Source organism: Electrona antarctica, assembly GCF_951216825.1.
Source record: "Electrona antarctica genome assembly, chromosome: 4".
In the NCBI taxonomy this organism is placed as follows: domain Eukaryota; kingdom Metazoa; phylum Chordata; class Actinopteri; order Myctophiformes; family Myctophidae; genus Electrona; species Electrona antarctica.
Genome location: NC_136809.1, coordinates 47,534,852 through 47,549,849, shown reverse-complemented (window position 1 = coordinate 47,549,849; position 14,998 = coordinate 47,534,852). Strand labels below are relative to the sequence as shown.

At 42.8% G+C, this 14,998-nt stretch overlaps 1 protein-coding gene across 2 annotated transcripts in view; it reads left to right on the top strand.

Moving 5' to 3' along the window:
- Positions 1-13,742, top strand: part of smc2 (structural maintenance of chromosomes 2) — a 14,184-nt gene extending 442 nt beyond the window's left edge. Inside the window, exons 2-26 of one of the 2 annotated variants that reach the window (XM_079499339.1) lie at positions 534-683; positions 909-1,031; positions 1,211-1,249; positions 1,666-1,776; positions 1,992-2,036; positions 2,357-2,590; positions 3,358-3,507; positions 3,676-3,909; positions 4,184-4,343; positions 4,471-4,588; positions 5,157-5,295; positions 6,007-6,126; positions 6,662-6,866; positions 7,323-7,458; positions 8,340-8,464; positions 9,191-9,384; positions 9,927-10,070; positions 10,606-10,680; positions 10,850-10,969; positions 11,253-11,453; positions 11,923-12,039; positions 12,451-12,611; positions 12,813-12,960; positions 13,330-13,518; positions 13,578-13,742. In XM_079499339.1, the coding sequence (XP_079355465.1) occupies positions 534-683; positions 909-1,031; positions 1,211-1,249; positions 1,666-1,776; positions 1,992-2,036; positions 2,357-2,590; positions 3,358-3,507; positions 3,676-3,909; positions 4,184-4,343; positions 4,471-4,588; positions 5,157-5,295; positions 6,007-6,126; positions 6,662-6,866; positions 7,323-7,458; positions 8,340-8,464; positions 9,191-9,384; positions 9,927-10,070; positions 10,606-10,680; positions 10,850-10,969; positions 11,253-11,453; positions 11,923-12,039; positions 12,451-12,611; positions 12,813-12,960; positions 13,330-13,497 (3,417 nt within the window). In that variant the 3' untranslated portion in view covers positions 13,498-13,518; positions 13,578-13,742. Of the gene's footprint in view, positions 1-533; positions 684-908; positions 1,032-1,210; positions 1,250-1,665; positions 1,777-1,991; positions 2,037-2,356; positions 2,591-3,357; positions 3,508-3,675; positions 3,910-4,183; positions 4,344-4,470; positions 4,589-5,156; positions 5,296-6,006; positions 6,127-6,661; positions 6,867-7,322; positions 7,459-8,339; positions 8,465-9,190; positions 9,385-9,926; positions 10,071-10,605; positions 10,681-10,849; positions 10,970-11,252; positions 11,454-11,922; positions 12,040-12,450; positions 12,612-12,812; positions 12,961-13,329 lie in introns of both variants that reach the window. The other variant, XM_079499338.1, reaches the window with a different exon arrangement.
- The last annotated feature ends 1,256 nt before the right edge of the window (positions 13,743-14,998 follow it).

Sequence of the window (14,998 nt, the reverse complement as noted above, 5' to 3'; positions counted from 1 at the left end):
CATAGCGTTAGAAGGAAGGATAAGTCCTTCTAACGCTATGGACCAGAGCTATCTGTCAGTGTCTATCTAGAACTGTCACCTATATACCGAAAGTAACCCCTTTACACATGGGGTTCTGACCATGGCTCAGTCATCGCGATGCTGGCTTATGGTGGACGTTATTGTCAAAATTCTATTTTTCCCATCCCCTAATTAAATGTACATACACATGTATCAAATGCATGTTCTGTATTCTCTCTGTGTGAAAGAAAACCCAGGCAATTGACATTCATTAATTGGGTCTTATGATCAATATAAGGACATTATAATGGTGGGGTAAAAATCAAATATGCCTTGTGTCTCACCTCAGACACATTTGTCCATATTGATGACCCTAATTTGTTTTTTACGTTATCTATCAAAGTGTAATTTAAATGTTCCTTTGTGTCTTGTAATAACTGTAAAATAATGTAATTGTCAATGTCATTATGCTAGTCGTCTTGATGATCTCCTAAGTTAGGATCACGTTGTCATTGATGTGTTTCATTTGACAGGTCCGAGCATCAAACCTCCAGGACTTGGTCTACAAGAATGGACAGGCTGGAATCACCAAGGCCACGGTGTCCATCACGTTTGACAATTCTAACAAAAGCCAAAGCCCCCTGGGGTTCGAGACTCACGATGAAATCACTGTTACTAGACAGGTTAGTAAAGCGTGTGTGTCAGTGTTACATTTTTCACAATATTTTGATTTGGTCTTGGTCTTAGTCTTTTGAATAACAAACCATTTAGTCTTAGTCCTTTTTAGTCTTCTGAAAAACATTAGTCGTCTTAGTCAACAAAATGAACACTGGTGTGTGTGTGTGTGGGGTACTAAGCCCCTGTGTGTCATATATTTGAGAAATGACCAAATGTTCTTTCCTATTAAGGTGGTAATTGCTGGCAGGAACAAGTATCTCATCAATGGAGTCAATGCCAATAACACCAGGGTGCAGGACCTGTTCTGCTCTATTGGCCTCAATGTCAACAACCCACACTTCCTCATTATGCAGGTCAGAATGTTTTTATAGTTTAATTTATTTAGGGTAAAGTCATGTTTTTACATTTGTGCTGAGTTCATGCTTTTTTTTGGATTTTGGATCCAGTTGCCTGATTCATTGCATCTCTGCATGTGTCAATCATTGATGCAGCACTGTGTGTAGATTGTCATATGTTGCTTTGGTTCTTTCAGGGGAGGATCACCAAAGTCCTCAATATGAAGCCACCAGAGGTAACGCTTTTTTTTCTTAAAAAATAAATACAATGGAATACTTTAACAGTTTGCAAATAGTACAGTGGTACAATAATACTAAAAATACAAAAAGCCCTATAGTTGTTTCCATGCCATGGTGGTCCTGTGTGTATTCAATTCATAACATGAATTAACCACTAGCATTCCTATTCTGAAGGGAATGTTTTCTGAAAATGTGACCGATGTACAATTAGCTCACAAAGCAGTCAGCATGGTGAATCGGCTATTTTTGGCTGAATTATTTGACTAATAGTAGTACCATAACAATACGGTCAACTAAGTATATAGGGTGGTTCAAAAACATTCACCCACAACCCAGTTCTCAGACTTGGTTCATGCATGTTGTCCCTCGGCTCACGTGTATTGGTCTGTGTTTACAAACATTCTTTTCCCAGATCCTTGCTATGATTGAAGAGGCAGCTGGCACCAGGATGTACGAGTGTAAGAAGATCAGCGCTCAGAAGACCATACAGAAGAAAGAAGCAAAACTGAAGGAGATTCAGACCGTATGTTGCATATCCTATTCTACCTGTAGTTACAAGTTGCACCTTATACCTAGGGACCACCTGTGTGTGTCCCTTATGCCACTGCCTGGCAATCATCGTGCACCCTAATAATACTAGGATTATTTAGTACTCAAATACTAAATATCAATCACAAATGTGTGTAAAATATTTTAGGGCAAACACTTTATTGACTATTTTCGCCCCATTTCCTTTAGATCTTGGATGAGGAAATTACTCCAACCATGCAGAAGCTGAAAGAGGTAAAAATAAGATTTTAAGCATTGTTGTTGTTTCAGGCATTTCATGTGTAGATTTATATGCAGATTGTTATACCCTTTTCATTTTACTCATTTACTTTAAATATTCATATTTCAGTTTTGTAAACTTGCCATGTCAGTATGAATGAACAAACCATAACCTTACTTTAACACAGTGAATGAATAAGTACATTTCTTAGAATCCTTTTTTCCAACATGTACTCATTATCTCTTTGGTTATTATCACTCATTACTCTCTTTGCTAATCACAGCAACAACAAAACATTTGAACTCCACTTTGCTCTTAATCTCCCCGCCTGCAGGAGCGCTCATCATACCTGGAGTACCAGAAGCTGATCCGAGAGATCGAGCACCTGTCACGACTCTACGTGGCCTGGCTGTTTGTCTGTGCAGAGGAGACCAAGCTGAAGTCGGCCGAGGACCTGAAAGTCTTCCAGGACAAAATTTCTCAGATGCAGGCCAGGATGGCTGAGAACGAGCAGAAGGTCCAGGAGCTCTCGGACCAGATCCAGGAGCTGCAGAAGAAAAGGGACCAGGTCTGCATTAGAAAATGTGGCATTTTGTACAGTGTTTTTTTTTTTGTCCTCAGTGGGGCATGTTTTTTCTTGGTAGGGATGGTCCGATCAGGTTTTTTGGGACCGATCACCGATTGTTTTTCTCATGATCGGCCGATACCGATCTTCGTCAGCGTAATGGGAAAATGTGTATATTTCCAAAATTATAATATTTAAAAACCCACGTCAGAAGTGTTCCCGTGTGTGTGGGGAGGAGGGGAGAATGTTTAGGCCTGTCACAAAGATGCAAAATGATGATATAATATACCCTATCTGGAGAAACCGATCTTTTAAACCATTTAAGAGATAAGATCTCCATTTCTTGGATATGGTGGTTCATCAAGGACAGGAGACATATTTAACATTTTAGTTGCTGTTGAATGGTGATCGACCATATTCCTATCGTGGCATTTTGCTCTTAGTTCATACTCTGGGTTAGGGCTGGACTATATATGATTTCAAATCAATATCATGATTTCACGATGTATAAGTTTCTATGGGTTGCGATGCTATGCATTATGTGCCTGTACGTTGGTTGGATATGTTCACTACTTGTGTACGTCACCATTGTACAATGAAGTGTAATACACAGGGTTAGATGTTTTTCTGCTTCTTTATTCAGTTAACCTACATGAGCATGGGTTATAGGTTCTAAATATTGGTTTTGATATTATTTTGGATACTTGCCCAGCAATGTGCTGTGAAAAAGTCAGTCCTGGAAAACTCTTGACATGTTTTTGTGTCTGTAGGAGGTGCGTGGATCCTTGCAGGCCCTGGAGGACAAGCTGGCTGATGTACAGCGGCAGGATGCCAAGGCTCAGAGCACCCTGGACCTGAAGAAGAAGTCCCTCAACGATGAGACCAAGAAGAAGGGAGAGCTTGTCAAGAGTATGGAGGAGGTGTGGGAAAAAAACTGATTTTCTATCGGTCTTAATATATATATATATATATTTGGTTTGCCTTTGTGCTGACAAAAGTGATAGTGAATTAAATTAAGTGGAAAATCGCTTTGTAAATGAAACTTTAAAGGGCAGTATTTACACATGGTTATTTTCGTCCATTTTCAGGACAAGAAGATGCTGGTGGTAAAGGAGAATGAGGTCTCTAAGCACACGGCGGAGGTCCAGACTCTGGCGGAGGAGGGCCGTCAGAACGTTGCAGACTTGGAAGCAGCGGAGAAGCACTTCAGGGCCGTCTCAGCAGGTCTCTCCACCAATGAGGACGGAGAAGAGGCCACGCTGGCGGGACAAATGATGGCCTGCAAGAACGACATGAGCAAGGCCGATACTGAGGCCAAGCAGGTGAGGAATGGGCTACATGTCACCCCCCCCCACACACACACACACACCCTCCAGTGTCTGTGTTCTAGGCTGAACTCAAGATTAGGCACTGCTCCATATTTGGAAAGAATTTATCAGTGCAATGATGATTTCCGGATGGTGAATGTGCACTTGTGCAGTTCAGCATGACGCCTCTCTGTTAATGCAGATTGTGCTTGCAAGAACAGTTACCGAGAAGTAATTAAATCACTGTTGTTGAACTGACTGTTTTCTTCTTTCTTTCTTCTCTGTGCAGGCCCAGATGACACTGCAGCACGCCCAGGCTGAACTCAAGACCAAACAGGCAGAGGTGAAGAAGATGGACAGTGGCTACAAGAAGGACCAGGACAACTTTGAGGCTGTGAAGAGCAGCAGAGAGAAACTACAGGCTGAGCTAGCTAAACTCAACTACGAAGGTGTGTGTCTGTCTGTATACAGTGCAATCAAGGTTGTACTCCTAAAACAGTTTAGTTGTTTAAAAAAAGAATGGTTTGTGCTCTATTGTAATTCCTGTAAATATCATGTGTCTGTCTATGCACACAGATGGCAAGGAAGAGAGTTTGCATGAGACGAGGAGACAGCTATCCAGAGAGGCGTCTAAATTTAGAGAGACCTATGAGAACCTCATTGCTCGCTTCCCCAACCTGCGCTTTGACTACAAGTAAGGACTATGTTTAATGCGAAGGATTTTATTTTACAGCTTTCTTCAGATTGAATAATATGAGCAATTGACCATTTGAAAAGTTAAATGAACTTCAACACCAGTAAAATAACCTTAAGTATCTCTGTCCATACCATACCATTTCAATGCTCTCTTTTAGCCCCACTTGTGGCAGGATTATGGATGGCAAAATTAGACACTTTGGTACAAAATAACATAAGTTGAAAACTAGCCTCGGATGATGTGTGTTTTTTTCCTCTTTTTTTTTGTGTAATTCTTTAAGACACTAGTAATTTCCTTAGCCTAGAGACCGCTATAACCAGGCTTTTAGACTTCCAATTTTTATTTTCTTTGGACCCCAAATATCCCTAAATGAGTAGCTTAATGTGCATAACATTGTTTTCTCACTCAAACAAACTCACATAGAGTATTAATGCATACAGGCAGGCAGGGTATCTACACATTGTTGTGACAATTTGAATTTTTAGACATTTTAATGCAAACTTTTACGTAAGAAAGAGGCAAGACAGTCAAACTAAATGCTAAAAGTGTCACTGCTCTCCTCTAGGGACCCGGAGCATGGCTGGGACCGCAGCAAAGTGAAGGGCCTGTTGGCTAACCTGACAACGGTAAAGGACGTCTCCTACGCTACTGCACTGGAGGTGGTCGCTGGAGGGAGACTTTATAACATAGTCGTCGACACGGAGGTATGAGGGTGCATTCCTTTGATTTGATATATTCACGATACAATTAACCAAAGTGCATAGTACAGAATTATATTGCACAAAAAGTCAGAACTTTATACCGTTGTAATCCAAATAAATACTTACAGCATATGGTATCTCACTCATAAAACATGTGTTCATACAACATACTATAAATGGATAAATGGAACACTATTCTAACTTGCCCATCAGCCAATTCTTCATCAGGTTTTTTTTAAATGTTCAAAGACTGGGAAATTTTAATTTCCCTTGGGATTTTGTTCCAATCCTCCACCCCTTTATATTTGAATGAGCTTTACGTAAGTAGGTAGGTTGGAGAGGCTTATTGTCTGTATAAGCCAGAGCGAGGGGCTTATTGTCCGTATAAGCCAGAGCGAGGGAGTCTATCCTCATTTCGCAGTGCGTTGGCTAGAGAGGCCACTAGACTCCTGGGAGATGGATTGCTGAGGTGGAGCGCAACACCCACCAATACCATCAGCTCCCAATACTTAACGAACGGCTTTGCCACACCCAAGCCGCGCTACGCATTCGCTGAGTTGGCGGTGCCCAATGACCTTGTGCCGACTGAGCTACGCGGACAGGTGCAGGCCTTGTCTGAAAAAATATAAACATTAATTTTCTGGATTATGTTTAAATGGCACACCAATGGTGACGATGTGTCTTGAAGAAAAAGGCTGTTTGTTTGTTCACCAGGTGACAGGAAAGAAGCTGCTGGAGAGGGGCGAGCTGAAGCGGAGGTACACCATCATACCTCTCAACAAGATCTCTGGCAGGACTCTCAATGCCAACGTGGTCAACGTTGCCAAGGGTCTGGTGAGAGACTGTAGTTTAATATCTGAACCCATCTAATCCTCCTTCCTTCACAGGTGTTGCCGCTAATACTAATGAAGGCTCTGTTCCATTCTGGTCAAACAGGGTGCTGCTATTGTGCATGTTGGCTCACTGGAAACACTCTGCTACACCAGTGGGTCTCAAAGTGTCCTTGAGTGGGTTCCAAATGGCCCTGTACGGCTGTGTAACTCTTGAGAGTGTACAAATGGACCCCTAAGGGTCAATTTGGTTCCATTTGTACACTCCCAGAGTTATGGGGGTCCTTGAAACTAAAAAGTTGAGAACCACTGTACACTAAACGGAACAGAGCCTTAATTAGTATCATCGGTAACACCTGTGAAGGAAGTGGCCCGGAAGTAGGAAAATTGTAACATTTTTGTATTCTGCGTGCATATAGCCCATTCCATTATTGCAAAGTAGTCATTGATGACGGCAGTATTTTCATTACGCCATCTTCTTCGCCTCTTTTCTTGCCTCTTTTCTTTCTTCCATTTTCTCTCCCTCCTCGTACGCCTAGGTTGGAGACCAAAATGTCCACACGGCTCTGTCCCTGGTGGGCTACGAGGAAGACCTTCGCAAGGCCATGGAATACGTGTTTGGCTCCGCGCTGGTGTGTGACACGATGGACAATGCCAAGAAAGTGGCTTTTGACAAGAGGGTCATGACCAAGACCGTGACCTTGGGAGGGGACAGCTTTGACCCCTCGGGAACTCTCACTGGAGGTGAACAGACTAGACCAGGGACTATTTAAAACATAATTGATTGTATTGATTGAATATAACAAAATTAGAGTTAAAAAGGAATGGGAGTAATTAAATCAAAAAAGTAAAGAAATGATTCCGGCAATTGATTGTATATTTGGATTAATATTACAAAACTCCTATATACATTCCGGCCATTTGAAAATAGCCGATCTACAAGCTATTTTCTAAATATTTTTATATATTTGAAAACTTGAAATGGGACATTCTGCATAGTGAGTACTTTCTACTTTTGGTACTTTTAAGTACATTTTTAATCCAATACATTTCGTACTTTCACTAAAGTACATTTTGAATTCCGGACTTTTACTTTTGGCGGAGTAGTTCTACATTGCAGTATTGATGCTTTTACTTAAGTAAGTACTTGTATCGCTGTCTTACACACTTTGCGCTTCCCCGCTGCCTCCTGTCCGGTAGGAGCCCGCTCCCAGTCAGCCTCGGTGTTGGCCAGCCTGCAGGAGCTGAAGGAGGTTCACCAACGCCTGAACGAGAAGGAAACCGAGCTAAAGGACATAGACCGACAACTGGCAGCCCTAAAGGGAACCGCTGAGAAGTACGGACACGCACACACACACACGTGTGCACACACAAATACACAAGTTAAAGGCTCACAGAATGTACCTCATGCTAGTCAAATTGTCCAGGCTTCACTGATGTTACAACAAGGTTGTACTGTATCACTTGGACAGTGCTGCTCCAAATACGGTTGGATTCCCACTGTTTGACAGAGACGCAACTAAAACCCTTTTCTTCTTCTTTTTTTAACTTAATTTTTATTTGCAGATTGTCATACAGTTACAGTCACAGCGACAAGGGGTTCATATGTAACATTATCAAGCATCATATTCCAGTCCATCCATTCATGAATGTCCATCATTGTTAGTGGTGTCGTCTTGTTGGGTTCTATATTCAGTCCATTTCTCCAACGTTTCAAGGAATAGAGTCTCTTGCAATCTTAAGTTATGAGTTGGTTTCTCTATTACAAATATCTTCTCCACAATGCTCAGCCACTGCTCACAAACTGGAGGTTCTGCTTTGTACCATAGCCTTGTAATTAGTGTGGTTACATAGCTTCTCTTTGTGTATCATCCTGGGTCAAGTTTCCCAAGTACAGTACAACACTTATGGTATCTCATAGTTTAATATCTTTCTCACTGATGATACATTATCCTAATGGCTGTTAATTTTTGGACAGTTCCGAACTGCGTGCTCATGGTCTACATTAAACACATCCACAACATAGCCTCCAACATGGTTGCTGCACCGACACACATTTTCAAATCATATCGTAATAACAACATACCCGCACCTTTCAATCTTTGACCATAAACTAAACTTCCTTTCATCCCTTTTGTCCATTCTGCCATCTCTCCCTCTGTCCCCCCTCTGTCCCCCTCTGTCCCGCCACTGTGGCCTGCTTCTTGCTTCCTGCAGGTACCGTCAGCTCAAGCAGCAGTATGAGATGAAGGTGGAGGAGGAACAGATCCTGCAGGCCAAGCTGCAGCAGAGCTCCTTCCACCACCAGCAGGAGGAGCTGGAGAGACTGCGCAAGGCCATTGGTGAGGAGGGGGAGGAGGAGGGGGAGCTCAGGGGGACATCGTGGATTAAAGTTCTCAGTCGCCACGACTGATTTCAGTCATTTGGATTCCACAGAAGCCAGCATGTCTTCCATCTATGGAAGCATGTTGCTCACCGAAAATGGCCGATCTACAAGTGACGTGTTGTGAGACAATAGGTTTAGAATGATAATACCTAAACATCATCATTAAACTCTCAGTCTTGAGATTTATTTATTCCAGTGACATACATACTCATTACATCAGTGGTTTCTCAAACTTCTTCATGTCATGATGCCTGTGGACACGCATTTGAAAGGTTTGCAGAGGACCCCCATAAGATATTTTTTACGGCTCTAGCAGTGATTTTCAACCACTTTCATTTCAAGGACCCCCAGTTTGACATGCATTAGGGCCTAATGCATTAAGTGGGGCCTAATGATTAGGCCAACGGGACCGAAACAATGCATTAATAAGAAAATACTCATGTACCGAGCAAATACACAGTGTGCGGGTGTATTCTATTCCACCTGTGCAGACGCCTGATTTCTAGGCGTGCAAAAGTTTTTTCCTTCAGTACTGAACTGAAATTTGCCCAGAACAAGAATGCCTCTGTTAATGTGGTTAAATCATGATAAACGTGCATGCAAATAATTTGGTAATTTGAATGTAAACGGTGTGTTTTTATTGTGTGTGTGTGTGTGTGTGTGTGCGCGCACGTTGGTCCAGAGGGGAGCGAGGAGACTATGCGCAGCACCAAGGACGTGCAGAAGCGAGCGGAGGAGAAGTACAAGGTTCTGGAGAACAAGATGAAGAATGCGGAGGCAGAGCGAGATAAAGAGCTCAAAGCTGCTCAGCAGAAACTCAGCGCAGCCAAGGCCAAAGCGGACGCCTTCAACAAGAAGCTCAAGAAGAAACAACAGGTACGCAGATTTCTGGTGTCTCCATATCGTTAAGGTTTTATAGGACAAAACATTAAACGCTTCCATGTGGTTCCCAAATGGTGTGCCACAGCGGGACTCCCTTTTTTGCGGAGCCTGGGAGTCGATGGGTGCTGATGGGACGCTTGTTTTATAGCACCAGCTACTACTATTAGGGCGGGGTTATGGGGAAATGCTCTTACATTAGTAAACATTATTTACTATTCTCAGAGGGTCACAACTCGAACTGCCCTAAGTCGGCTAAGTGAACTTCGCAACGTTCGACACGGCAGCACGCTTTTGCTCGCTCTCGGTGTCTCAAGTTCGCTTGAGACGGCGGGCCTCCGTCACGGTCTAGTCTATTTTCCAACTCTTAAGAATCTTATTATGAGACGTAATCCTAATTTCTATTTTTGGGGCAAAACACCTGAATTGGGTCTGGATTTTTTTTTAAAGAGGGACAGGCCACAGTGCCGTGCCTTAGTTGTTACCTGTCTTCTATCATTCTCATCCTGTCTTCTGTGTGGGCACGTCCATGCATGTAGGAGTCTGAGGGGGTGGCTCTGGAGTTGGAGGCACTGCGACAAGAGCAGGCTGGCTATGAGCAACAGATCCAGGCAGTGGATGACGCCATGAGAGCCATCCAGGAACACATCGACAATGGGTCTGCCGCAGTGACCCAGAACAAGGCAAGTCATGTATTACATTGGTTCTCAAAGGGGGACCCCTAGGGGTCCTCGAGGGAGTTCCCGGGGGTCCCCAACTAAATGATGAACCAGCGGGTCCATTTGGTTCCATTTGTACACCCTCAGAGTTAAATTAAGATTGATTTTTATGGTATAAATTGGGGTCTCTGAGATAATGGGTCCTTGAAATGAAACGGGTTGAGAATCACTGCTAGAGCTGTAAAAAAACTTCTCTTGTGGCGGTCCCTGGCATATCTTTTCTAATGGGAGTCCGTGGGGCTAATTAGTGTCAATTTGGTGGTCCTTCTTGGCATGAAAAGGCTTGGGAACCCCTGATCTACTAGTTTTAGTTGGGTGAGGGGTTAGGCAATGAAGACTAATGGTGTTTCTGTATGTTGTTGTGTGTTTATGTGTTCAGTTAAATAAGGCAAACCTTCCAGTAATTATTGATTATTATATGGATTAACGACTAGTAAAAAATGTTGTATGTTAAGTTTTCCACAAATTCTATTTCACTGTTCACACCTTTGCTCCATAGGAGGCAGTGCGTAATGCTCAGGAGAACCTAGACCAGCAGAAGGAAGTGATCAGGTCAAAGGAAGAGGAAATCAAGGTAAGAACATTCTTTTCATTTTTACAGTCATCAAAATAATTGTATTCTTTTCCTTCGATTTTCCAGTACGTACTTGATGATGATGATTATTATTTTAATTTTTTCCTAACGTTGATGATGCTGTCTTGTTCTTCACATGTTAATTGTACGATTGTATTGAATGTTCCAGGTGAAGAGCACCGAAGCCAACAACATCAGGGAGCAGACCAACGATGCTCAGCTGAAGATCAAAGAGCTGGAGCACAACATCAACAAGCACCGCAAGGACAGCCAGGATGCTGCTGACAAGGTACACATATAATAACAAAAAACATTGCATGGATGCACCTGGGACGTATCCTCAGTGATGTATCCCACGGTCATCGGGGTTTCGGGTCTCTCGAACATCATACCCCTCACTCAGGCGACCCAGCCGTCAATTTTTTTTAATTTGTTGACAAAATTGTCAATCTTTATTTGGTGTTCGTCAGTGAAAAAAAGGTAGTCGACAAAATCAATGGTTTTCATCATTTTAATTTCCTCCGTCTGTCTCTCTCCGTTTCTGTCTCCCTGCCGGCCTGTGTTTATTTCAGGTGACTCGTATGCTCAGAGAACATGACTGGATCCAGCTGGAGCGCCAGTACTTTGGCATGCCTAACACGGCCTACGACTTCAAGGCCAACAGCCCCCGAGAGGCCGGCCAGCGGCTGAAGAAACTGGAGGAGACTTCCGCCAAGCTGGAGAGGAACGTCAACAAGAGGGCTATGAACATGCTGAGCGAGACAGAGGAGAGGGTGGGTCTGTGTGTGTGTGTGTGTGTGTGTGTACTTGGACAAAATGTCCCCACAAGTATAGTGGAATTTGAGAAAAACATTTTCCTCAAGAGAAATGTTTTTTTTTTTTTTAAATCACAAAACATATTATCGGATTGGCTTATGATGAGGAAAACATTGGGATTCGACATTTTAGAAGTCTGGTTTCAGGGTTGGGGTTGGAGTACAGCATCTGATGTATACATGGGTTTCTAAAAATGGCAGATCCACAAGCTCACAACACATTGTAACTCGTGAGCTTGTATAACTATTTTTGGCTTTAGGGTTAGTACTTCTTTTTTTAAATGTTTTTTTAATGGCATTGATTCATAAAATCACCATCCTAAAAATGTAGATTCCTTGTATAGTAATGCAATCATGTGTGTGTGTTTGTCTCTGTCTGCACTGTAAAAATCAAATGACAATGACATGTGACACTTTCCTCCTCCAGTACAATGACCTGATGAAGAAGAAGAGGATAGTGGAGAATGACAAGTCAAAGATCCTCCAGACCATTGTAGAGCTGGATCAGAAAAAGAATGTGGCTCTCAATGTGGCCTGGCAGAAGGTGTGTCCTCTTATTTCTCAATTAATTGATCAATGTAATAAATTAAAACGGTTACTTTTCAGGAAGTGTGTGGGGGGGGGGGGGGGGGGGGGGAATAACCTGTTCAACCTATTTAAAAATACATACATTCCATTGGTCGCTCCTTGCAAGACAAAAGATAGAAGGTATCTGCCCAACAGCGACAATATATATATTTTCATTATCTCGCTTTCTTGATAAGATAAAGATAAAGATATGTTTTGCTTATTTTACTGCACAAAATATTGAGTGGGTCCTGGGTCACAGGTTGATCACGACATGAACATGTGTAGGAATCCTTGGTGTAAAAAGACAAATAATACCGGCCTGACAGTTGGTAATGATGCCGTGTACGGTTAGGACTTCATCTAATTGTCATATTTCCCTTGTCAGGTGAACAAGGACTTTGGCTCTATCTTCTCCACTCTGCTGCCAGGGGCCAACGCCCAGCTGGCTCCTCCCCAGGGTGGTGGTGTTTTGGACGGTCTTACGTTCAAGGTGGCCCTGGGTGACACCTGGAAGGAGAACCTCTCTGAGCTCAGTGGTGGACAGAGGTCAGTGAACACAAACTAACTTGTGTTAATTGATTAGTAATATTTTCTATATTAGACAAACTGTGTTTCTGGTGGGGACTCCTCACTGGTAGCAGCGGGAGAAATACACTTTCATAATGACTATATTGGGAGAAGAAAAGGAGTACAAATAATTAGGCGGAGAAAGAATGGTGTAATTTACAGCTTGTGTTTGTGTTTCAGGTCCTTGGTGGCCCTGTCTCTGATCCTGGCCATGCTGCTGTTTAAGCCGGCTCCCATCTACATCCTAGATGAGGTGGACGCAGCCCTGGATCTCTCCCACACACAGAACATCGGACAGATGCTGCGCACTCATTTCAGGCACTCCCAGGTCTGTAAATGCACAGTAGCACATGCACACAGACAAACATTACTGTGGTAAAATGTTCTGAAGATGCAATACTTGGAATAAAGCATAAATATTAGGACCACACTTGAATTGGTCTTTTTGATGAGAATTTGGTGGAGCTTACTGAATTCAGAGTCAACACTGTCAAATATAAAAATTGGGTGTTTACAGATTAAGCATGGTTAATAATCAAATACGTTAGTGTTGCAGAAGAATAGTGGAAATGTCCAATAAGTCAATCTAAAAGCTTGTAGATGGTTATTTTTGCTATTTAAAAAAATTGGGGGCAAAAAGCTTGTATGACAACTGATTTTAATTAGAATATTAACGTGTCTGTCTGTCTGTCTCCAGTTTGTGGTGGTGTCTCTGAAGGATGGCATGTTCAGCAATGCCAACGTGCTGTTCAAGACAAAGTTTGTTGACGGCATGTCAACGGTGACAAGAACAGCCCTCAGCCAGAGCGACCATGCCCAGAAAGGCCAGGACAAGGCTCGTTCTAAAGACAAGAGGAACAAGTAGCTCATCTAGAGAAATATTTAATCCATTGAGACCTGGAACGCATCCATGTCACGTTGGCGTTTAACCACATTAACCATTAAGGAATATACAGTATCGGGAGTTCGGGACACCTTGTTATAAATGTTTCTTCCCTCCATTTGTTGTCACTGTCACTATTATAAATGTTTCTTCCCTCCATTTGTTGTCACTGTCACTATTATAAATGTTTCTTCCCTTTCACTCTTTCAGCTAAATAAAGAACCTACGTTTATACTCACTGTGGTGTCCCATAGTTTCTATTTTAAACCACATGTCTGGATTGGACTACTGTCAGGTGTCACCAACATGTCCGTGGCAAGTTTTTGGTTTTCTGTTTTACACACGATTATAATGTTCTCATTTTGATCATAACACCCACTTACTGAATGTCAATCTCCAGGTTTTCTTCAGAATCCAATTTTATTTTTATTTAGAATATGTATGGCAATTATTTATTATGGCACATTAGGAGTCCAACTAGTACTTACTTACGCCTACTGCCCCTTCTGGGGCATAGGCCGTCAACAAGCGATCTCCAGGCATCTCTGTCTTGAGCTGTTCTCTCCAGCTGGTTCCAGGTCGTCTTCATGGTCTTGGTGTCTGCCTCCAGGTCTCTGCGCCAGGTGTTTCTAGGGCGACCCCTTCACAGGGCAAGCGGAACTATTTGAGAACCACTAGTACTAGTGGTTCTCAAATGTTTTATTTGCAAGGACCCCCTTAACTCTGACAGTGTTCAAATGGACCTGTAACGCCAGGGCTCCACCGGACGCGTTGCGTCTCCGTCGCGTCGCGTCAAAAAACGCACCGGTTCAATTTTAATGCACGCGTCGCGTCTCCGTCAACGCGGGCAGTGGAGCCACCCTTCATTGATTAAAAAGAGAACATTCCCTGACGGTGACGGAGACGCGACGCTGACGCGCCCGGTGGAGCCCGGCCGTTGGGTCCGTTTGCTTCCATGAACAGAGTTGCAGACCTGTTTTTCAGGGCAATCTATGTGTTTCTGGTAATATTGTCCACTCATTTTGTATGTGTGGCAAAATTATGTTGACAAATGTCCACCACAAGCCAACATGGCGATGATCCCTGACTACTGTTCATTGAGGAATGTGAATATTATCATTAGAGATCTTGCGTTTTTGTGTCATTAAGCCTGATTTACACTTTGTCACAACGGTGTTGCGTGCTGAAGATGGCCTGTCTACACAAGCTCGATAATGCTGCTTGAGTATTTATTTTTTATCCCACGATTTTGTAACTCATCTTTTCACCCAGTGTCAATTATAATGTAATTGAGTGGGCTCTACACGCCCTCAACTAACCTGGGGAGAGAAACGGACTGACATCATACTTCCTTCAATGGAAGGAAGTGGAACCATGATAGTCTGTGAGCCGTGGGGGTGAACGTGGTTTTGTCAGTAAATGTTTTTTCTCAACTGATTCTTGTAGCTTGGCCCTTGGGGTCAAGTCTTAGTGAAGCATCTAG